The sequence below is a fragment of the Salvia hispanica genome, chromosome 4 (assembly GCF_029641045.1).
Source record: "Salvia hispanica isolate PSC_SH4W2 chromosome 4, Shi_PSC_v1, whole genome shotgun sequence".
NCBI lineage: Eukaryota > Viridiplantae > Streptophyta > Magnoliopsida > Lamiales > Lamiaceae > Salvia > Salvia hispanica.
Window position 1 is genome coordinate 52,631,781 of NC_142695.1, and position 22,972 is coordinate 52,654,752.

A 22,972-nucleotide genomic window follows, 5' to 3' on the forward strand; every position below is an offset into this window, starting at 1 on the left:
ACATATCAAGATAGAACTAAAGAAGTAAAAATATGGGCCAGTCTTACAAAATTCTAATACAAAAAAAACAGAAGGTTGGTGTTGGTGTATATGCAGAGAAAGAAGTGGGTGTCGTTCAGGCGAAGAAGCACCAACGTGGGGTCAGCGGCCAATACATGACGTTCTCAGGCGGCACTCCAGGGCCAGTGGTGGTGTCGACCGACCCCATTTGTCACTTAATGAAGGAAACGCTGGCTAACTTGTTAACCTCTTCATCACTTAGCTTCTTTGCCCATCCAACTCTCATGGAACTATTCGATCCCGGACCCTGACTGTTATACTCTGACAGCGTCAACAGATTCCTGCAAGTACATATTCGAATATTGATTAGATCATGATTGATAAATTAAGGGCTATTTGCTTGTAATTTCTTTAATATTGGACATGTTCTAATTTTGCATAGTATGCAAAATCAGAACTTGCTTGAACTTGAAGAATTTAGTGGTAAATAATCCTAAAAATTAACATGAGAATAAGGCGGTTACTCTTGGCCGACGCTCGTCCAAGGATCCCATCCTTGAGGGACAATGATGTCCGCCATTTGCGTGTTGTAGAATAGGACTCTAGCGTACTTTCCCCACGGCCTTCCAAGATATACCTTCCCCTCCCCAACTATAATACAGTTTTTGAACACGAACCCGTTCGTGTCATTAGGGTTCTCTCTTCTTTGAGCCGTGATGAATCCTGGTCCGTTTAGAGCTCCCCCGGCTACTGATATGGCACAGCTCTGCAAGGAATCGAGATGCTTGCTTTGAGTGATTATGTATTATAACATTGAGATTTTGAAGCATTATACGATCAAGTTAAGTATCACACTTTACCTAATAAATTTACTCTGTTTTTAGATTTGGGACAAGTTTATTTTGTTGTGAGGGTGGAGTAAGAATGGATTAGGATTAATGGAGTAGGTGATCCTTACCGACTTATCAAGTACATAAAGTAGTTAATCATATTGGCAATAGAAAATACCTAGTGATTTTCGCAATTGATATAAACAACGTAACATAGAATGAGAATTGGAATCGCTACAAAAGATAAATGCACTAATCGACTTATTATCAACTAATTTTAAGATTGATAATTTGCACAAAATTAAATCGTCCTATGTATGTTTTTCCTAAATACTAGTAGTATAACACTTTCAATAACAACAAATTACTACCTTTGTCCCCCAAAATTTGTCCCACCTTGACCGGGCATGAATTTTAAAAAATGTAATGGAAAGTGAGTTGAAAAAGTTAGTGGATTGTGAGTCCTACTTTTATATATTAGTTTTATAATAAAATGTGATTAGGAATGAGTTAGTGGAATATGAGGTCCACTACCAAAAATAGTAAAAATGAAATGGGACAAATTTTGGGGAACGGACGGAAATGAAAAAATGGAACAAATTTTCAGGGACGGAGGTAGTACTAACTATAACTATAGTAATTAGTTGATCAAAATGCTGGAAGTGGAAACCGTAATTACCTCAAACAAGGATTGGCCAGCACCAAAGATGAAATCTACGGCACCTTCGATGGTGCAGCGTTCGTAGTAATGTCTGCCTTCAACATCCCACAGTGTGTCTTGCAATCCGAAGAATCCACAACGGTAGAAGGCCGAGTTGTCGCCTTTAATCCGAGCAGCCACCGCCCTTACCATTGGGTTCGTATTAACTTTAGGGGGAGTGTTGTATGAATTCTGCACATGCCAAATAATTACTACTTAATAATTTAACTGAAAATAAGTTAATTAATTTGAGCACGTGGTGCATGAGCTTATTACAACAAATGATATGTCCCGAGCAATCGTGTTGTTAGCTTCAGAATTGAAAGTAGCGTCTCGGTCAATGGGGCCATGACCATTCCACGAAATAATGGTGGTTTGAATTCCTGTTCCTTGCAGGATTATGAATGGCTTATCGTAAGGAATAATCACTTGTTCCCTGCAACAAATCAACATCATTTGTAAGAGAATGAGCTATAAACATTTTTATAATTTTCTACACCTCAATTTAATACGGGCTATAAACATTTTTTTTTAAATTTATATAGATTTTAAAATAGAAAAAAAGTACTTGCTCCGTCCTAAGTTATTCGCACCATATTTTTGTTTCGGACCATTCCAAGCTACTTATACTACTACATTTTTTAGGGGCAAAAAATATACTCTCTCATACTCCCTTCGGCTATTTTGAGTATGAGATTTAGAGAGTTAAGCAGTAGAAAATACAATAAAATAGAGTAATTATGTTATATTTTGCCCATAAAAATGAAATGGCTCACTTTAGGTGTGGGTTGTCCTAAAAACATATGAGTAGGTGGGGTGAATGGAATATTTTTTTGTCTCTTTCGGACTTTATTATTACTCCATTTAACCTTTAAACGTCAATTATTCCTCGTGCTCAAAAATGATGCAAGTAGATTGAGACAGATGAAGCAATTAGTAGAGGGTTCATGCTGCATAAACAAAAAAGAAAACGAGTATTGTTGTTGACCGGTAAATGCCTTCTCTGATGTTAATGATAGTCCATTCAAGGTTGCCGGAAGGAACAGAATTAATGGCTGCTTGCACGGTTGTGAAATCGCCCCGATTCGACTGATCAACCACGATTGTTGCAGCGCTAACGGAAGAAACCGATGACAAAAGAGACAAAAATATGCAGATACACCAAGAAGCCATATTTTTTTTATTATGAATGTGGTAAACCAATACACCTTGTTATATAGGGGAAATTTATAATAAACAAATTTGGCAACACATTATATATAATGTGAATACTAGAACATCCTATTATGAATATTTACGAACTGGAGTAAAATCTTGAATCATTTATAGATAAATTTATTTAACTGGTTTGAAATCACGAAAATAAATTGACGTAATAAAAAAAATAGATATTGTACTAATTAATGTAATTAAGATAATTAGATTATGTTGAACGAACGAATTTGATATTGATAGAAATCAAAGTGTCGGTAGAATGGTTCATTCTTATTCAATATGAAAACTGTACAAGGACTAGAGCTTATATAGACTAGGTTATCTCTATACATGGTAAATCTAATTTACATTTATTTGCATTCTAACTATGGTATGATTTGATTCCATATATTGTGCTCCTGATCTTTCATGATCTCCCGTGATTTCTTTCCAACACTCCCCCTCAAGTTAAGTAACGGGATTCCCGATACTTAACTTGCCTAGTACCTCTTGAAACGACTTTGAGTTCACCGCCTTAGTCAGAATATCCGCTAGTTGATCTTCGGACTTGACATACGGCATCTCAACTATCTTTGCTTCGATGTTCTCCTTTATGAAGTGTCTATCCACTTCCACGTGTTTGGTTCGATCATGCTGTACCGGATTTTCCGAGATGCTGATTGCCGCCTTGTTATCACAAAAGAGTCTACATGGTTGGATTGGGCGAAGATCTAACTCGCCCATGAGTTTCCTTAGCCATAATATCTCTGTCAACCCACTTCTAATTCCTCGAAATTCTGCCTCTGCACTAGAGAGTGCCACCACTTTCTATTTCTTGCTCCTCCACGTAACAAGGTTACCTCCGACAAAGGTAAAGTATCCGGCGGTTGACTTCCTGTCGTTCGGGTTCCCTGCCCAGTCTGCATCAGTAAATCCATGTATCTCCATGTGATTGTGTTTCTCAAATATGAGCCCGTGCTCAGCTGTCCCCTTCAAATACCGAATAATTCTCAAGACTGCCTCCCAGTGTTCTTCTTGAGGTGCATGCATAAATTGACTCACCACTCCTACAGCATAGGCAATGTCCGGCCTTGTGTGAGAAAGGTAGATCAGTTTCCCAACTAGTCTCTGATATCTTCCTCTATCTGTCGGTTTAGCTCCTTCCTTTATTTGCAATCCATGATTCTGAACCATCGGGGTGTCTGCTGGCTTGCAGTCTAGCATCCCAATCTCAGCTAGCAAGTCCAACACATATTTCCTCTGATTTATAAATATCCCCTTCTTCGACCTTAGGACTTCTATTCCCAGAAAATACTTCAAAAGGCCCAATTCTTTCATCTCAAATTCTTGAAACAAGTTCTTCTTTAGCTCGGCTATCTCATCTGTATCATCTCCTGTAATGATCATGTCGTCGACATATATAATGAGGCACGTGATTTTACCATCTTTCTTCTTTAAGAACAGAGTGTGGTCGGAAATGCTTTGTTTGTACCCATATTTTTTCATCACTTCGGTGAATCTTCCAAACCATGCACGTGGGGACTGCTTTAGCCCGTACAATGTCTTCTTCAGTTGGCAGATTTCCCCATCTTGAAATTCTTCTGTGAATCCAGGCGGAGGTTCCATATAAACCGGCTTTGGCAACTCTCCATGAAGAAAGGCATTGGTCACGTCAAACTGATGAAGCGGTCAATCCTTATTTGCGGCAATCGAGAACAGAACTCTCACGGTGTTAATCTTTGCCACTGGAGAAAAGGTCTCATCATAGTCTATGCCATATGTCTGGGTGTACCCCTTTGCCACAAGTCGGGCTTTGTATCGTTCTATAGTACCATCTGGCCTTCTCTTAATAGTGAACACCCATCTGCACCCAACAGTCCTCACTCCTTCGGGTAGCTTCCCTTTTACCCACGTATTATTCTTCATTAACGCCTTCATCTCAGTAAACATAGCTTCTCTCCAGTGCTTAATCTTCATAGCTTCCTCGGCTGACTGTGGAATCTCTTCCTCCTCATACAATGCAGCCTCAAATGCTCGGGCCATTTTGGTTAAATTCCCTTGCACAAAATTTGCCACCCCATAGCGACTCTTCTTGCCAATCTTTTCTGGGGAGTATCGTTTCGGTGGTACTCCCCTTGTACTCCGATAGGGAAGTGTATATCGTCCTGTGTCTCCATCAATAACATTTTCCTCTTTTCGCAGTTCTGTGTCAACAGAGTCAGTGGAAACCGGTATAGAGCTGGGATCGGGTTCAGGAATTACCTCGGATATCATCGGAGGAGAATTCTGAGGTGGATGAGCTGACTCTTGTGGTGAGACCTGCTCGGCGGTAGTGACAGCGGGTTCTGGTGGGTCCTCAATTGAAGAGTTTGGAACTGGCACAACCCAACTTAGATAGTCCACTGTACTACCTGGATCACTCTCCCCCTGACTACTAAGGTGGGATTGGTGGTAAAAGAATTCGGTTTCCAAAAAATTGCAATTCATAGTGGTAGTGACCTTTTTGGTAAGAGGATCATAACATCGGTAACCCTTTTGGTTCAGCCCGTACCCTACGAAGACGCATTTGGTAGCACAAGGTGATAGTTTGGATCTTTCATGTTTTGGGATATGGACGTAAACAGTACATCCAAAGACTTTGGGTGAGAGATTTAGGTGTTCTGGAATTTTGGCTAATTTGGATAGGGTATCAAGTGGGGTTTTCATGTGAAGGATTTTAGTTGGTAGGCGGTTTATAAGGTAGATAGAGGTAGCAATGGCTTCGGGCCAGAAATGTTTCGGGACTTTGGATTCGATCATTAGGGCTCGAGTTATTTCAAGAATGGTTCAGTTTTTTCTCTCGGCAACCCCGTTTTGTTCAGGTGTATAGGCACAGGAAGTTTGGTGGATTATTCCTTTTTCTTTGCAAAATTGGGTCATGGTATTGTTAACAAATTCTCTTCCATTGTCGGACCTAAGGGTTTTAATGCTAGTGTGGAACTGTGTTTGGATTAATTTCAAGAAGGAGACGAACCTATCGAAAACTTCAGACTTATGTTTTAAAAAATAAATCCATGTCATTCTAGTGCAATCATCAACAAATATCACAAAATATCTAAACCCATTTCCACCAACAATTGGGGCAGGCCCCCACACATCCGAATGTACTAAAGAAAATATGGAATTCATTCTAGTATTTGTAGGTTTAAACGACTGTCTGTGGCTCTTGGCCAAAACACAAGTTTCACAAGCAAAATTAGCAGGAATAGAAATGTTCGGGTAAAGAAGTTTAAAATAACCAGGAGAAGGGTGTCCTAGTCTTCGGTGCCAGAGCCAAGTCTCTTGTTTCGTGGATCCGTGAGCCAGCATCGCACTACCAGTTTGAGCTATCTCATCCACGTAGTAGAGTCCATGCTTCTCAGTGCCACGCTCAAGAATCCTCCTCGTCTGAATATCCTGCAAGATACAAAAATCTGGATGCATTAGGAGAGTACAATTCAATTCCTTGGTTACATGACTAATAGACATCAGCCGTTGAGATAATGTGGGAACATATAGACAATTCTTAAGACGAAGTGTAGGAGATATCTCAATAGTCCCGGAACCCACAACAGTAATTAAATCCCCATTAGCAGTCCGAATATATGTCTTAGCAACTTCATCATTAAAATCAACAAAATCACTCTTTTCCGGAGTCATAGTATCAGTCGCACCACAATCAAATATCCATCCTCTCGTATGTGTATCAGATATATTTTGGACATGAAATGCAGCGGAAATATTGTATAGGGGTGCAAAAGAATTTTCAGACACATAACTGGGGTCAATTTCATATTTTAGAGAGTCAGGGGTGCATTTAATCAAGGGATGGGGTCTATTTTCTAAATTATCAAACTGGTGGGGGTGTAATTGCAATTTTCGAGTTTTTCTAGGGTTTGGTTTAAAACCAAACCCTTTACCTCCTTGAAGCGGCACCGCTGTTCCATTCTCCGTTCGCCCGGCGAAATTTCCGACGCCCCGCACGCCGCCGCCGCTGGGCTGACCCTCCTGGTGGTTTCCCGATCTGACCCCGACCGTCTCCCTGGGGTTTCCGCCATCTCCTCCTCGTGATTGTCCGTCGCCGCTTACTCCAACGGCGAATTTTGCCTGAGCTTGTGCGGCTCTCGCCTTCCGTCGCTCCTCCCACCAATCTGGGTATCCTAATCGCTTAAAATAGGTGTCCCATGTGTGTTTTTGTTTTCCACAATGGGAACACCACAATTTCGACGTATCTAGGCGGTCTCCCGGTCGGCTGTTGGTGGCGGTGGGGCGCGGCGATGGTCCATTCTGGTGCGGCGGTCGATTGCTCTGTGCAGCAAATCCGTGTCCAATATCCCCAAGTGATGAATCGGCGTTACTGCCGTCGGCGTCTATGGTGGGTGCGGCGGATGTTGGTGGCATGATTCGACGTCGAGCCGCCTCCGTCTTCACCCACCCGTAGGCTGCCGCTACTGATGGGTATGGCTCATCCTTCAAGATCTCTCGCCGGATTACATCATACTCCTGGTTTAGTCCCGTTAAGAACTTGATTAATCTCTTCTCGTTTGAATGTACTCTGTATTGATCTACTCCTTTGTCGCAGCAAGTCACAGGCTGCTTTTGGCAGCGATCAATCTCCACCCATAGTCCGTGGAGTTTGCGGTAATATGTCTCTAAGTCGAGTTTTCCTTGTCTGATTGCGATTACTTTATCTTCCAGATCGTAGATGAGATATTTGTCCGCCTTGCTCTCGAATGTTACAGCGATGCTATCCCACAATGCTTTTGATGTTTGGTGATGGGCAAAATCAGCGATTATGTCGTTCTCAATGTTGTCGACGATCCAGGAGAACACCACCAGGTCGTTCTCCTCCCATTCATCGAACCCCCTGCTCCCTGATTCCGGAGGATCGTTCTTGATGTAGGAGTACGCCCCTCGGCCTCCGATCTTCACCTTGATCAGCCTTGACCATAAGGGGTAGTTCTTTCCATTCAACTTGAATGCTATGGTGATACCCTTGCTGTTTCTCAAGCTTTTCTGTTCTGGATTCGGTTTGGTATCTTCCTCTGTATCTGACATATTTCTGTGTAGGATTCGGTCAGTTTGCTGGTTTCGATTTTGGCTAAAAAAGGTCGGGAATTGGTATATCGGCTATGATGAAATTTTTCTGAGCCAGGATCGTTACTGCTCTGATGCCATGATAGAAATCAAAGGGTCGGTAGAATGATTCATTCTTATTCAATATGAAAACTGTACAAGGACTAGAACTTATATAGACTAGGTTATCTCTAAACATGGTAAACCTAATTTACATTTATTTGCATTCTAACTATGATATGATTTGATTCCATATATTGTGCTCCTGATCTTTCGTGATCTCCCGTGATTTCTTTCCGACAGATATACTGGCTGGATTGATATATGCGCAAACTTGATAATACTAAATCGGTACTAGATGTCGATAAACTTGTTTGAGTAGATTGGTAATATTTTGGAAATAAACATCTAATTAATGATAGAAAACGTTAATCCTATAAAAATAGATTTTTAAGAAACCGCATATAGAGATTAATGTTCCTTATTTGCATTTTTTCTATTTTTTTATAGAGACTATCCATAATAGTACTCTCTCCATCCCAAGGTATTAGACCAACTTTCCTTTTTGGGATGTCCCAACATATTAGACTCATTTCATTTTTTAGTAAAAAGCATCTATCTTATTTTATTCTCCACCTACTTTTTTCTCTCTTCTCTCCCCTACTTTTTCCCTCTCTCATACTTTACTCTCTCCACTTTAACTATTTAAATATCAATTCCTTAAATCATGTGCTCAAAAGAAGTGAGCCTAATACTCCGGGACGGAGGGAGTATTAAAATTCATCATAGATCGAAAATATTAGAACACATTACACAATAATTTTGTAGTTCACTGTAAAACTAGATTAAACTAAGGGCCCAGAACTTTAAACGCTTGATCAACCCATCCTTGATTATCAATGAAGGAAATGGTGGCTAACTTGTTAGCCTCTTCGTCACTCATCTTCTTCGCCCATCCCACTCTCTTAGAACTCATCGAACCTGGACCGCTACATTTATACTCTGAAAATGATAATTGATTCCTGCAAGTACATATTCGAATACTGATTAGATATTAATGGTTAAAAGTAAGGGTTATTTGCGTATAAATTCTTCAATCTTGGGCAGATTCTGAATCTGCATACCACCTTTAGAGCTAGTATGCAAATTCAGAATTTGCCGAAAGTTCAAAGATTTATAGACAAATAACCCTAAAATTAACATGAGGATAGGGCGTTTACTCCCGTCCGGAGCTATTCCAAGCATCCCATCCTTGAGGGACAATAATGTCGGACATTAGTGTATTGTAAAAGAGGACTCTAGCGTAATCTCTCCATGCCCTTCCTAGAAACACCTTCCCCTCCCCAACTATGTTGCATGTCTTGAACACGAACCCGTTCGTATCGTTAGGTTTCTCTCTCCCTTGAGCTGTGATGAATCCCGGTCCGTTTACAGCTCCTGCAGCTACTGAAATGGTGCAACCCTGCAAAGAATCGGTGCAATTACTTAGAGTGATTATGCCCTAAGATTTGAGTTTTTTATTACAAAGATTAAATAAACTTGTCGGTGATGCGAGTATATCTCATGGATTGTGGCTATAACATTATGTTTACAAAATTAGGTGGAGTTTTTTCCACTAGGAATCTAGTGTCACACTTTCAGTAACAACAAATTATTCCTTACTAAAGTGATTTATTTTAAAGTTGGACAAGCCCTCTTTTTTTGTACATACGTAATTTTTTATATCGTCAATTGATAATTGAAATGATGTACTAGTAGTAGATTTGAAGAGGCAACTGAAATCAATATATAACTCTTACGAGCTACTCAACTTCCAAATAATTTTAATATTTACTTAAAATGCAGAAAGTGGAAACACTAATTACCTCGTACAAGGATTGGGCAGCGCCAAATATGAAATCTACGGCACCTTCAATTGTACAACTTTTGTAGTAATGTCTGCCCTTAACATCCCACAATGTGTCCTGCAATCCGAAGAATCCACAACGGTAGAAGGCCGATTTGTCGCCTTGAATCCGAGCTGCCACCGCCGGCACTAAGGGATTTTTATTACCCTTTGGGGGAGAGTTGTAGGAATTCTGCACATGCCAAATAATTACTCTACCTAATTAACTAATAATCCAATTGAAAACAACGTAACTAATTCGAGCACGTGGTGCATGAGCTCGTTACAATGAACGTTATATCCCTGGCGATTGTGTTGTCGGCTTCAGAACTGAAAGTAGCAGTTTCGTTAATGTCGGCATGACCATTCCACGAAATGAAGGTGTTGTTACTTCCGGATCCTTTCAGGAAGATGAATTGCTTATCCATAGGAATAATCACTTGCTCCCTGCAACACACTATTTATTAAAGAGAGGGATGATTGCAGGCATGGGCGGGCGCAGAAAAAGTTGGTAGTAAGGAATGTAAGTAGGAATTTGTGCTTCAGTAGTATTGACTTGGTTAGGGCTTAACATGATTTTCCAAAAAAATTAAAAATTTATAAGTAGAAAATAATAATGATAAAAAAAAAAAACAAAATTGGATAAGGGCTTAAGCCCTACCCTCTTAACTAGTGTGTCCGCCCATGATTGCAGGCGGTGGCCGATTTTCTCTGAAAAAATTCGGACGTAGAAAAATATGTTGCCAGAGGACACAAAAAGAGCTTATACTTATATATACCTACAAAATTAATTAACTCAAAAGCAAATCATTTTATTATTTGTATATTCAGAAAAATTGAGTAACACCTATAAGTGCCTGGTTTGATGTCAATGGTAGTCCATTTGGTGTTGTTGGAAGGGACGGAATTAATGGCGGCTTGTACGGTTGTGAAAACACCGCGCTTCGATGGATCAACCACGATTATGTCGGCGCTAATCAACGAAACTAATGACCAGAGAGACAAAATTATACAGATGCACCATTTTTGGGATGCCATATTTTTTTCTTTTGTAATAAACCAAATACACCTTGTTCTATTATGGATTGTATACTCAATGTTAATTTACTCGAATGGTCTGTGTTATCTGTATATATACTGACTTAGTGACTTGAGTGAATATGTTAGCTTTATCCTTAAGTTAAAGATGACGGAATAAGTTATCGTGTTCATTTAACTAATGATCTTCATTCATTTTTTTCATCTACTTACAAAAGATAATATTACTATTACTTGATAATAGCCTTAAAAGGGGATCAAATTTCAATTTAACAAATGCAATTGAATTAATAAAATAAGCTTCTTTTAATTAATAGGTGATAAGTTCAAATTACCATTTACAGAAAATGAGGAATCGACATTAATACTTTTTTTTTAGAAATGAGAAAGGAAAAAAATCCCCTAATTTTATATTTAATACACACTACGATATTTTATGTGCATGGCAAGGATGGCAAATTTAGTTTATGCATACTATAACATAATGAAGATTGACATATTATATCTTTTCTATCATTTGTAGGTAATTGTAGCCGTTATTTTTTTATTGCAATATTTGTGTATTGTGTATCATTTGTAGCGGTTATAATTGATAGAAATATGTAAAAAAAACATAAAGAAAATAGAACTTGAAGTACACTAGAACAAAAATTGAACATGTATGGCCCATAGACATAATATGAATATACGTACAAATCATACACTTAGTTATACGTGTATTAGTATGTATTTAATAGATATGTTCAAACGCTCGTTTAATCCATCCATGATTGTCAATGAAGGACAATGTTGCTAACTTGTTAGCCACTTCATCACTCAGCTTCTTCGCCCACCGGACTCTCCTCGAATTCGTTGAACCTGGGCCCCAACATTTATACTCCGATAGCAACAATTGATTCCTGCAAGTACATATTGGAATATCAATGATTAGATCTCAATGGATAAAATTAAGGGCTATTTGCAAAGGATATATTCCGAATTTACTAGCAAATAACCCTGAAATTAACATGAGAATAATGTTGTTACTCTTTGCCCGCGCTTTTCCAAGCATCCCATCCTTCAGGGACAATGATATCGGACATTTGCGTGTTGGAAAATATGACTCTAGCGTAATCTCTCCACGGCCTTCCAAGATACGCCTTCCCCTCCCCAACTATGTTGCAGTTCTTGAACACGAACCCGTTCCTGTCGTTAGGGTTCTCTCTCCCTTGAGCTGTGATGTATCCCGGTCCGTCTAAGGACCCTGCAGTTACTAATATAGTACAACTCTGCAAAGAATTAGGGTTTTTATTGTGAGTGATTATGCATTATAAGATTGAGTTTTTGAATAATCTTTTTCCAAATTAGGTCAATCTTAAAATACAGAAAGTGGAAACCCTAGTGAATTACCTCGAACAAGGATTGGGCAGCACCAAATATGAAATCTACGGCACCAGCAATGGTACAACTTTTGTAGTAATGTCTGCCTTGAACATCCCACAATGTGTCCTGCAATCCGAAGAATCCACAACGGTAGAAGATCACTTTGTCACCTTGAATTTGAGCTGCCACCGCCGTAGCCATCCCATTTTTATTGTCCTTTGGGGGAAAGTTGTAAGTATTCTGCACATGCCAAATAATTACTCAATAATTCAACTGAAAACAGCTTGAGCACATTCTGCGTGAGCTTATTACAATGAACGATATGTCCTCGGCAACTATGTTGTCGGCTTTAGATGTGAATGCAGCGCTTTCGTTAATGGCACCATGACCATTCCACGAAATGAAGGTGTTTTTACTTCCTGCTCCTTTCAGGAATATGAATGGCTTATCACTAGGAATATACACTTTTTCCCTGCAACAAATCAGCATTATTTTTAAGAGATGAGATGATGATCCAAATAAATGTAGGTTGAGGAGTGACTACAGTCTACAGTGGCGGACGCAGAGAAAAACTCTAACTATGTTTTCTTAATAATTTTCTAGATATGGGGTTAAAAGTATTTTTGGACAATTTCATAGAAAATAGAATAAAATGAGTATTTAGTAGGATCCGAGGTATATGGGAAAGTGGAGGGATTCAGGTAATTTTATCAGGACGTACTAAAAAGAAAAATGATTATGTATTATTGTTGACCTGTAAGTGCCTTTTTTGATATCAATGGTAGTCCATTTGGTGTTGCCGGAAGGGATGGAATTAATGGCGGCTTGTACGGTTCTGAAACCACCACTCGTCGACTGATCAACCACGATTGTTGCAGCCCCAATGGAAAAAAGTGATGACAAGAGAGACAAAAATATGCAGATACACCATTTTTGAGATGCCATAATTTTTTTCTTTTGAATGTAGCTAGTAAACCAATACAACTTGTTCTATTATTGATTCTATAAGTGTTTGTATTCTCAGTTGAGTATGCTGTATATATGTTACTAGGATTTATGAAGTCACTAAACAGTGAATAAGTTTCAGAATCTTGTTCATTTCACCCATTCCTTCTTTTTTTTTCTTTTTCAGTTAACGTTTTCATGATCATATTTTATTTCATTTCATGCATGGTTAATTTCTTTTGATTTCCTTCCTAAGTTCTGCTGATTGATTTCAATTTTGAGCAAATTTGTAAACATTTATATGAGATTGCACAATATTAATGCACTGTCCACAAAATGTGCGTTACAAAAATAAAATACTATGCTAAAATATGGTCATTAAAAATGGAACTAAACCATATTGAATATTGACTCAACAATTCAAGCGCAAAACGTATAAATGAACAGAGGTAAAAAATCTCTAAAACATAGTAACACATATCTTATACTAGTAATTAATAAAATTTGGATATAATGAGATCAGTATAATCTTTGATATATATATATATATATATATATATATATATATATATATATATATATATATATATATGCATCTAAACCAGCTAGTAGTGATATATTCCAATTAATGGAAATATAAACAGGCAAATAACCAAAAGAAAAGCAAAATCTCTTGTTCACTCATGAAAATCTTGATATAACCTTTAAAAATTGCTCAGATTTCAACTTAATATACTAGTAATAAAATGCAATTGAATTAATAATAAGAAAGCTTTTTTTCAATGAATGGGTTACGGGTTCCAATTACCATGTAGAGAAAATGAGGAATCATCAATAGACAATCTTTATTAGAAATGACAAATGAAGAAATGCCTGATTTCGAATTTAATACACACTAGCATCATGAAGATTGAAAAATTACATATTTCGAGGTAGAAAAAATGTATACTCCATTCAACCCACTTTCTTTTTTAATTCGACTATTACTAAAATTAGAACCACCTTTATCTCTTTTTTACTTTAATCTCTCTATTTAACACACAAAATTAAAGTGCAATAAATCTAATTTGCCTAAGGAATGGGTCATCATCCTTGCAAAGGAGGGAGTACTATTTAGTAACTTGACATTCTACATCATTTTGAGGTAGAAAAACTATATATTCCCTATGTCCCATTAAAAATGAAACATTTTCCTTTTTAGTTTGTCCTATTAAAAATGAAACGTTTCCTCAAATGAAAACATCTATATCTCTACTTTTTCATCCCTCTTACTTTACTCTCTCTACATTAAACCACAAAACAACACTACATAAAAACTTATGCCGATTCCCAAATGTTGCATATTTAATGGGACGGAGGAGTATTTTGTATACTTTGGTAGCCTATTGTCATAAATATGTAACACTTTAGGAAAATATTGAAATTTTAAATTAAACTAGTATCACGCATGTGCTATGAACAGATTAATAGTATATTTTTAAACGCTAATTTTCAATTTTAAATTAATTGAAAAAATTAGAATCAATATTAAAAATGAACAAAGTAACAATTTCAATTATATGAAAATAAAAAAATCTATGCAAATCAACATTGAAAGCATAATAAATTTGAAACAAATCATATAATATAATGTTTAAACATTAAATCATGGAGTATGAAGATAACAATATAGGATCAACTATAAAGTAACATAGATGGGCTAAAAATCTAATCATTACTATTAAAAAAAATTATAATTATTAAAAACAAAAATAAAGAAAATGGTGGTAACATCGATCTAAAAAAGAAACATAGTAATGGACCGACAACCAAAGAAATTGAGGAAGCCTCGAGCTCATTGAACATGGTGTGAAATGATTCTATGGCGTGATGGTGTCAAGCTTTCCTTCTATTGTAAGAACAAAAATGGTATGCCTGAGTTCTTCTATAAGGTAAGTAGGAAAAGCAGCCAGCAAATGAATCAACAATGATTGCAGCGAAGATAGGGATGAAAGTGATGCTTCCATTGACATAGTTGGTGATTTTAGCAGCATCAATGTCTTCAAAATGGAACTCATCTCTCAGGAATGTAAAAAGGTTGGCATATAATCCCGATGAGAATGTCAAACAACCCATTGTTGCTGTTTCACCACAACAAAATTAAACATTAATTCAATACTTGTAAAAATGGTTTAAGAATTAAAAGAGACATGAAAAAGAAACTGTGATGAAAGGGAAGGTGATCCATCCGCCACGAGCGCGGTGCAGAAGTGCTTCACTCTCCATCATCACTCAATTCTCACTCTAACTTGATTTTTGGTTTTCTCCAAATTGTTCCAACTCAACTTTGTTTCCACGCAAATGAAGAGACAGAGATGAAAGTAATGATGAAAATGAGGGTATGGGAAGAAGCGGTTATGGAAGAGTGGGGAAGTGTTCAGTAAATGGGGTGGGGTTGCCTACGTGTATCAAATCAATAATATCTATTTTAAAAATAAAATTTTCTTAAATACCCCCAAAACTCCTTTTTCATGTATTGTATAGATAGATATCTATACTTATTAAATAGTATATAACAGTTTAGGGAAATATTGTAGCCTTTGTAGTATAATAACTTTGAATCAAGTTAGAAATCGTAAGAAAATTTATCAATTTTCCATATCATTTCTTTTTATTGCTATAGAATAACAAAACTAATTTATCTCATTTTGGGTCAACCACCATGATTTTAAATTGAAATAAAGTAACTCAAATTGAAACAACGAGAATTATTTCATTCTGGGTCAACCACTTCGGTTAATTTTGAACCACGGGCTATTTGGTTTAGAGTCTGTAAAATTGTTGGGCTATTCAGACCAACCCACGAGTTTCGAGTTAAATTGACCAAACAAAACAACAAATAATAATAATAATACTAATATCTATTCTAAGATCATCACAAACAAGCAAATAACCATTCATGAAAATCTTGTACCAATATAATAGCCGCCTATATCATTCTTTGAATGTGGGAAAAGAATATATTCTTGTCAATCTAAAGCAGCTCAAGCAATTACTAATGCTTCAACATTTTGTGATCTGCAAAATTTTGCCAGAATACAGCACAATTTTTTTTCATTTCTGTTTCTAAAAATTTATTGGTAGCAAATGTTTTCTCCAAACTCACCTGTGGTTTCAACAAAACAAATGGAAGAGGATCCCATCAGTCTACTTGGTGTTATGTGTTGGAACGCTCAGGTAGAACTTGGTGTTCTTGAAATCATCCAGCATCGGATTGTATCCATCTTTGGTTCTCGTCTTGGAAGGAATGCCAAATTCTTCCATAAAAGATGATGTATCAAGCTACAGTGGAGTAGCAAATACAGGGAGACGAAGATAGTAGTTAGAACACAACGTATTCAGCAACAAAAATGTGTCATTTCCACATACTATAATTTTGTGAAGTCGAATTTACCATAAGGGTTCGCCTCTTCTTTCCTATCTTCAATGGTTTAGCTTCGGTTGGCTTTAACCATCCAGAGCAATAGTGATCAATATCTTCTAGAAGGCAAAAGTCCGTTGGAAAAAATATATCGGCGTCACCCTGTAAAGGAAGACATCGATCGCATTACGGTTGTGAAGGGTGCATATAAGTAAACAGTTATTTTAGTATGTTGTTGTTTCAGTTCTTCTTCCAACTCATCTCAAGAATCGTAACCATAAGAAATCTTAATTAACCTTCAACTCTCATGGGTGAACGACAGAAAGGCATTTCTTGAGTAAGGATAATTGATGTATGGTACGGTTGTTAGACATGGAAAACTATTGATGAACGACACATCTAATAAACACTCTGTTTCATAAAGGTGACAGCAACAAAGGAAACAAACCTTGGCATCCAGGTAACTGTTATGATCTGAGTTAGTGCCATCTTTCTGCAAACAAATAGGATAGAACCACAAATAAACTTCATTGAAGGGAATTTAATGAAACATTACTAATATAATTAAGAGTACTGAACCTTGCTGGCAACGAGAGGGGCGCGTTCGCCTGGTATTGTTACATCAGGAAGGTAAGTGAAATCGGACGCGATTAAGGACATCTTTGGTAAGGCGCCATGTAGAACTTGTAGGAGTTTCTGTATATTTCAGTGTAGTATAATTGCATAAATATGTGAATCCAGAACAACTGTAAGAATTGGAAATATTATTAAAAGATCTTACTAAACAACCGGTTGGTAGCCAGCTTCTTCGAGGCCTCGGGAACACTTTAGCCAAAAAACTTTGAGCGATTGAACCCATCCTGCTTCCATGAGGTTTACCGTCTTTTGCCAAATCCAGGATTTCCATGCAACTTTCAATAAGTGAATCTTCCAAAGGCTTATACAGCTCAGAGAGTTCGGGCCTATTGACGAACACATGAAGACAAACAGAAAATAGTAAATTACTTTGATATAAATGCAGTATATAACACGCAAAACGAGCAAAGCAAAGAACATCCATTCCAAGTAAAAGGTAAATCAGAATTACTTGTCATGTCTTTTTTCAACCCAAACTTCCATCCAAGGTGAGACTTGATCCTTAGAATAGATTAGATCATGTGGAAGATTATCAAGCACCTGCAAAAGTTTATCAGACAAACGACCCATATGCTGGTTATAGATTTTTCATGTCAATAATAAGAATATCCAAACTTGTGTTATCTAACCAGTCAATTCTCGATCCTAAGTTTACATACCTCCAGCATTATCACCCAACATGGTTGTTGCTCAGAACCTGTTACAACAGACATAAGTTCAGACTAAGCCCTGGTTCCCAAACATTTTTTGTTCTTCATAATTCATGTATAGATGAAACAACAACTTAACAAAGGCGGCATCAATAAAGCAGGCATACCCCATCCACTTGGATCAGCAGCATCACGACATTCTACCCTGAACTTTTTCGCGTGGCTACTAACTTCTCCGACAGTTTCCAGCTGCTTTTTGGCCAGCGAAGAACTAATTTCCACTGAACTGAAACATATCACATTATTACAATTATTATCTACAAATATCTCAAAAGTATAACATCCCAAAATAAAATTCTATTATAATGCCTTATTTGGGAAATATCAACCCTACTTCAAAATCTTCAAAAATTCATATCAGTATTCCATCTAGTTCTAAGTTTAATCGGTACTGGATAACCGAATACCAGGGGCGGAGCCAGCATGTATGGAGCTGGGTCAAATGCCCCCCCTCATGCCTTCAACACTATTGTATTTTTATATATAAATTCTCAATTATATTAACAAAATACACTAAATGCCCCTCTCAAATACATAAAATTTTTCTACATAATATATTTTTGCCCCTCTTCAAGTGAAATCCTAGCTCCGCCCCTGCCGAATACATTGTATACTTCATGTATTAACCTAGGGGTGGTTGTGGTATATTATTAGCCAAGCATGCTAAGGAAATAGAGGCACCAGTAAAACAGACGAGCCAAAAATCTTCTCAACAGCATGTATCAGGACATTACATACATATATTGCATACTATCATAAATTCTTGAAGGTGCATTCACTTTTATGTAATCCATTACACCCCTCGCACAGGTTCCTGATCCCCCTCCGATCTCATATATCTGAAATACAATGTAACAAATAAAAATGTTTATAGGAAGAGGGATGAGGTGAGCATGGACAAAATATGATCAATCAGATTTTCCAGAACTTACAACTTTTGCAGAAGACAAAATTAAGCCAGATATTGCCATACGAATCTAAACTTTTTATTTTACAGCAATAAGCATGCCAACCAGGACTCTAACTATACCACAGCCTTGGAATTTCGGACAGATGGTTAAAGTACTAATTGTATTGCCATTGTCTATTCCTAGTTTAATATGATCTAAAACCAGAGTGAATCTGCATATGAATCATGATAGGAGTACAAGATATTCACATGTTTGTCTATCTACTCAAAAAATGATGCACTTACTTTTAGTGGAACAGATAGGTTAGCAGTCCGGAGAATTGCTTCAGCTATTCCATGGGCATACCAAGGCTTCAAAAAGAACAGATATTAACATAATAAGCAATGAAAATAGTGAGAAACAAAAGCCAGTATTATTTTTCAAAAATGTATAACATGCAGAAATAATGCCGTATGTTCAGATAGGTTATTCTTCACATTAGCCCCCTACTTCACTATCAAACAAGAAGTTTGAAATAAGGTGATACTTTTGCATCTCAATCATCGAACTTTACCTTAAAAAGCTCCACCGGGGTAAACCAAGATATATCGTTCTGCTTGTAGATAGCATCCACGTGCTTTGTATAAGCTTTCCGGCCTTCAAATTTGTTGCACTTTGAACAGTTAGAGCACATACATAAAAATAACTCCAAGGCATCCAAGCAAGAGAGTTGTAAGACCAAATGCTTGAAAATCCATTTAATAGTTCCCAAGGCCCATAATGTGATCTATGTCATACTGAAATTTTGTATTACACTAAACTATGAGAGAGGGGTAACTACTGAGTAGCAACCCTCAGCTCAATAACGAAGAATGTCGACATGTGAATTTAGCACACTGAAATGGATATCCTTTCTTGCTACAAATATACATAAAGAACTATCAAGCCACCAGGGTATACAACAGCCCACAATCTTGGTAATCGTGAGCTTCTAAATGTTAGTTTTGCTTCGAAATCAACAAGCACCCCTTTTTCACATGAGTAAAATATTCTTGACAAAATCATCCATTGGAAAGGTTAATCAAGCTGGCAGATAATATATCAGAAACACTCTCGATTCAAAACACAATCACAACCTTCCTTAGCTCAACCTCGCAACACCCTAAGCCAAGAAGTAATAACATGATTTATATCTCAAAAAAATCTAACAAAAATTAAATATCCACAAACATGTCAGCTAACCGTCGAGCTGATTGAACTTAATGCTTCGATCAAGCACTCCAACTGAGTCCGACCTTTGAGAAAAATATCCATGTTCTGGATCATACAAAGCCGCACGAATAAAATCCCTAACCTTCAACATTCAAAAAAACGTTGAACAAAATGAGAGCCCAAAATTCCAAAATCAATTCTTTAGCTGAGACAAAGAGGAGAGATTACGAGAACTGGGGATTCACCAACGAAGTTTGTGGAGAAGTAGGCCGGGGAAAATGGATTTACTGCAAAAACGAAAACTGTTTAGTGAATTCACACAAAATTGAATTCCACATGACAACACGCGCACACACACACCTCTGGGAGAGAAAAGGAATGAGGAGAGGGATCTGGAGGAGGCAATGCGAGCTGCCATTTCTGCACTCTTTGAGTCTTTTCAATGCTTGACTTGTATCATCCCCTTGTTCGTCTACACTCTACTCAGCATTTTCTGCAGTCTTCGAGGGGTTTTGCGGAAGAGAGAGGCGTTGAAGAAACGCGACTTCATGAGGTTTATCTGTAGTTGCTGAACGATTTTTCAACAGTTGGATTTGCTAATTTTAATTTGTCAGTCCAATGATAAAAACCAATTTTCTTTTCATTTAAATCCAAAAAAGAAAAATACTAACTAATTTATTTTTTCACTAATTTTTATTTTTTGTTACCCAATCCTCATGCCGACGGGCAGAGTAGTAATTCTTTGTCTCAGCTATCAGCGCATTTAACGATAGCGATAGGGGTCTGACTAACCTCCCTTTATATTGTTCCATTGTCTTCCCAAATACATATTTTATATTTTATCTATCCCATTCAAAACGAAGCATTTTTAGCATGAGATTTTATACGGCTCCCCTATAACGTAGTATTAAGTGAAAAGATAACAAATAGATAGTAGTGTTCACCATTTTAGAAATATGTCATTTTGAGTGAAAATATAAAAAAAAATGGATTCTTTTAAATAAAAAAGAGAGAATTATAAAAACAAAGTTATAGGATGGCATGGTTTTTGGAGTATAAATGAAAATCATAACATCAATGGCCCCATAAAACAGAATTTTGAAAGTTGTTCATGTGTGCTGGAGATGAACAAAGTGGAATTCAATAAAACCATGATTACATTTCCACTTGAGAAAAAAAAATGGAAAAGAAAAAGAAGAGAATTTCAGATATTCTAATTCGAAAACCATTATTCCATAGACAAACTCCACATTTCTACTTTACTTTTCTTATACCCAATTCCATTCTTTAACATTCTTTTCTGCTTACATATAAAATATCTGCTTATGCCATTTGCTCTCTACTTTTGTGTATACTTTCTCAGGTATTTTTACTCTCAAAGCCATGAAAGATCCACAAGGTAAAGCCCTATGCATTTTTTTTTTCATTTTTGGTTTTTATCTTTTCATCATATGGGAAATTCAGTGATATTTAATTTCTGTTATTTGAAGCTCAAGGATGCAAGAATATTTTGCCTCTTTCTAGTGAAATTATTCACAGATTTTTGTGTGAATTGGTATTATTTGAATTGCTATAAGTAGATTAGCAAACAATGTTTCTTGGTATTCATTTGAACCCTTTAGCTAATCACATATTGTAAAATTGGTTGAGAAGTGGTCATAAATTATCTGTGTAGACATGACTATTTATAAAATAAAGATTTCATTTTTAAGTATGAATATCAACAGTTTTAACTAACATGTCAAGAAATTAAAAGGAATGCCCTTAGCAAATTCAAAGATGAAAGTTATTTGAACCTTGTTTTGATGATCAACTGAAGAAGCTTTTTATTTGTGATGCAACGTTGTTGTTGTTGACACAAGTCTTTGTATCGTGTAAGGTGCATATCAATCACCCTTTAAGTCGTTATACGGCAAGTTGCAAGACATACTCTGCTGTTCTACGTTGCCAAACAACTATAAGAGACTAGACGCGACCCTTGAGAGGAAAATGGTGGAGATGAAGAGGAACCCTTCGAGGAATAACAATTTCAAATCATTCGACAGCATAATCATGAAATTCCCTCAGTTCAGAGAGGGGCTGAAAGAGATCAGGAACATATTCGAGCAGTATGGTGAGTTCTCAACTCCTATTGAGATCGTACTCGTGTTCTTGATGATGAGTCTTTTATTGCCTTTACCACAGATGAAGACGTGAATGGTACTATTGACAATGAAGAGCTGAAGAAATGCTTGCACGCGTTCGAGTTCAGCATTAGTGATGAGGAAATTGGTGATCTTGTCGCTTACTGTGACATAGACGACAAGGAAGGGATACAATTGAAGGAGTTTATAGTTGTTGTATTTCTCATTTATCTCCTCATGGATGCTCCGGCTTCACCTAACATGGTATAAGCATTGTCTTCTTCTTAGCTGACACGGGATTTGTTATCAGGTTATGATTCTCCGTTATATGAACTTGCTGCAGAAACTGAAGATGTGTTCACCTCAAATTGAAACAACCTTGAATGCGATAATTGAGGTGTTCTTATTTCTTGACAAGAACGGTGTTGGGAAGCTGAAGAAGAAGGATGTCGTCAAGGCACTAAACGAGGCTTCTCCCAAGGAGAAATCTCCTTCACACATCACACACAACCGTTTTAGTTATGAACCCTCCATTTTCTTCGATAATTTCAATATTTTGCGTAGTTCATGGTTTATTACTAGCTAGAGGTGTGCTCGGCTTTTAACAGTGGCATTGTTGCTTATGCAGAAGAAATGGACTGGGATAAGAACGGGAAGGTTAGCTTCAAGGAATTCCTGTTCTCGTTTATCAGTTGGGTCGGGTTTGAGTGTGACGATGAAGATCGTGAAGAGTAGCTTCTATATGACTGAAGCAGGAGACCTGCTTGCAACAAGGTTAAGAGTCATGTAGATCTGATAACTGCTACAAAGTGTACATGCTGATTCATATAAATATTTGTATGTTCATTTGTTTGTATGATATTATGTCCCTACAGTCTTCCTTGATTGATTTTGGATCTCTTGCTGTAATGTTTCACTCCCCCAACCAGCAAAGCCAACTAAATAAATAATTA

General features: G+C 37.1%; 5 protein-coding genes across 5 annotated transcripts; 1 reads left to right on the top strand and 4 right to left on the bottom strand.

Annotated features, from left to right (window-relative positions):
- Positions 1 to 61: 61 nt before the first annotated feature.
- Positions 62 to 3,468, bottom strand: LOC125195375 (putative pectinesterase 29). Its single transcript, XM_089056839.1, has 6 exons — positions 3,221 to 3,468; positions 2,519 to 2,644; positions 1,807 to 1,966; positions 1,510 to 1,722; positions 525 to 766; positions 62 to 341 (listed from the first exon to the last, which is right to left on the bottom strand). The coding sequence occupies exons 1-6, from the start codon at positions 3,466 to 3,468 to the stop codon at positions 212 to 214; spliced, it is 1,119 nt and encodes a 372-aa protein (XP_088912965.1). The 3' UTR covers positions 62 to 211.
- A 945-nt stretch (positions 3,469 to 4,413) lies between these two features.
- Positions 4,414 to 7,800, bottom strand: LOC148929415 (uncharacterized). The gene is made up of 3 exons (XM_089056840.1): positions 6,217 to 7,800; positions 6,003 to 6,159; positions 4,414 to 5,276 (listed from the first exon to the last, which is right to left on the bottom strand). Exons 1-3 carry the CDS (start codon positions 7,798 to 7,800, stop codon positions 4,414 to 4,416), a joined length of 2,604 nt encoding a protein of 867 aa, XP_088912966.1.
- Positions 7,801 to 8,668: 868 nt separating this feature from the next.
- On the bottom strand, positions 8,669 to 13,048 carry LOC125195376 (uncharacterized). The gene is made up of 10 exons (XM_089056841.1): positions 12,858 to 13,048; positions 12,416 to 12,575; positions 12,131 to 12,343; positions 11,768 to 12,009; positions 11,482 to 11,640; positions 10,551 to 10,778; positions 9,991 to 10,150; positions 9,684 to 9,896; positions 9,039 to 9,280; positions 8,669 to 8,840 (listed from the first exon to the last, which is right to left on the bottom strand). Exons 1-10 carry the CDS (start codon positions 13,046 to 13,048, stop codon positions 8,669 to 8,671), a joined length of 1,980 nt encoding a protein of 659 aa, XP_088912967.1.
- Positions 13,049 to 15,959: 2,911 nt separating this feature from the next.
- Positions 15,960 to 20,438, bottom strand: LOC125192730 (NADH dehydrogenase ubiquinone complex I, assembly factor-like protein (DUF185)). The gene is made up of 14 exons (XM_048090362.2): positions 20,257 to 20,438; positions 20,125 to 20,183; positions 19,927 to 20,038; positions 19,259 to 19,341; positions 18,990 to 19,055; positions 18,533 to 18,633; positions 17,902 to 18,020; positions 17,744 to 17,781; positions 17,536 to 17,624; positions 17,230 to 17,410; positions 17,028 to 17,144; positions 16,897 to 16,941; positions 16,482 to 16,610; positions 15,960 to 16,369 (listed from the first exon to the last, which is right to left on the bottom strand). The coding sequence occupies exons 1-14, from the start codon at positions 20,312 to 20,314 to the stop codon at positions 16,235 to 16,237; spliced, it is 1,332 nt and encodes a 443-aa protein (XP_047946319.2). The 5' UTR covers positions 20,315 to 20,438; the 3' UTR covers positions 15,960 to 16,234.
- A 703-nt stretch (positions 20,439 to 21,141) lies between these two features.
- LOC125194254 (Calcium-binding EF-hand family protein) lies at positions 21,142 to 22,917 on the top strand. Its single transcript, XM_048092374.2, has 5 exons — positions 21,142 to 21,295; positions 21,776 to 22,009; positions 22,081 to 22,283; positions 22,363 to 22,537; positions 22,648 to 22,917. Exons 1-5 carry the CDS (start codon positions 21,280 to 21,282, stop codon positions 22,752 to 22,754), a joined length of 735 nt encoding a protein of 244 aa, XP_047948331.2. The 5' UTR covers positions 21,142 to 21,279; the 3' UTR covers positions 22,755 to 22,917.
- Positions 22,918 to 22,972: the final 55 nt, after the last annotated feature.

What these genes read in the sequence shown, in the direction of transcription:
- LOC125195375 (XM_089056839.1), bottom strand. Translation starts at nt 3,468, where the DNA reads ATGGGCGAGTTAGATCTTCGCCCAATCCAACCATGTAGACTCTTTTGT. An exon ending in TTTCAAGAGGTACTAGGCAA is followed by an intron (nt 2,645 to 3,220) that starts GTTAAGTATCGG and finishes TTCTTCCGTTAG; the next exon opens with CGCTGCAACAATCGTGGTTG. An exon ending in CTCGGGACATATCATTTGTT is followed by an intron (nt 1,723 to 1,806) that starts GTAATAAGCTCA and finishes TGGCATGTGCAG; the next exon opens with AATTCATACAACACTCCCCC.
- LOC148929415 (XM_089056840.1), bottom strand. Translation starts at nt 7,800, where the DNA reads ATGTCAGATACAGAGGAAGATACCAAACCGAATCCAGAACAGAAAAGC. An exon ending in GGCTGATGTCTATTAGTCAT is followed by an intron (nt 6,160 to 6,216) that starts GTAACCAAGGAA and finishes TGTATCTTGCAG; the next exon opens with GATATTCAGACGAGGAGGAT. An exon ending in ACTAGGACACCCTTCTCCTG is followed by an intron (nt 5,277 to 6,002) that starts GTTATTTTAAAC and finishes GCGTCTTCGTAG; the next exon opens with GGTACGGGCTGAACCAAAAG.
- LOC125195376 (XM_089056841.1), bottom strand. Translation starts at nt 13,048, where the DNA reads ATGGCATCTCAAAAATGGTGTATCTGCATATTTTTGTCTCTCTTGTCA. An exon ending in CCGAGGACATATCGTTCATT is followed by an intron (nt 12,344 to 12,415) that starts GTAATAAGCTCA and finishes TGGCATGTGCAG; the next exon opens with AATACTTACAACTTTCCCCC. An exon ending in ATCAAACCAGGCACTTATAG is followed by an intron (nt 10,151 to 10,550) that starts GTGTTACTCAAT and finishes AGTGTGTTGCAG; the next exon opens with GGAGCAAGTGATTATTCCTA.
- LOC125192730 (XM_048090362.2), bottom strand. Translation starts at nt 20,314, where the DNA reads ATGGCAGCTCGCATTGCCTCCTCCAGATCCCTCTCCTCATTCCTTTTC. An exon ending in TATGATAGTATGCAATATAT is followed by an intron (nt 18,021 to 18,532) that starts GTATGTAATGTC and finishes GATATGTTTCAG; the next exon opens with TTCAGTGGAAATTAGTTCTT. An exon ending in GTTGAAAAAAGACATGACAA is followed by an intron (nt 17,411 to 17,535) that starts GTAATTCTGATT and finishes GTTCGTCAATAG; the next exon opens with GCCCGAACTCTCTGAGCTGT.
- LOC125194254 (XM_048092374.2), top strand. An exon ending in GAACATATTCGAGCAGTATG is followed by an intron (nt 22,010 to 22,080) that starts GTGAGTTCTCAA and finishes CCTTTACCACAG; the next exon opens with ATGAAGACGTGAATGGTACT. An exon ending in CTCCGGCTTCACCTAACATG is followed by an intron (nt 22,284 to 22,362) that starts GTATAAGCATTG and finishes AACTTGCTGCAG; the next exon opens with AAACTGAAGATGTGTTCACC.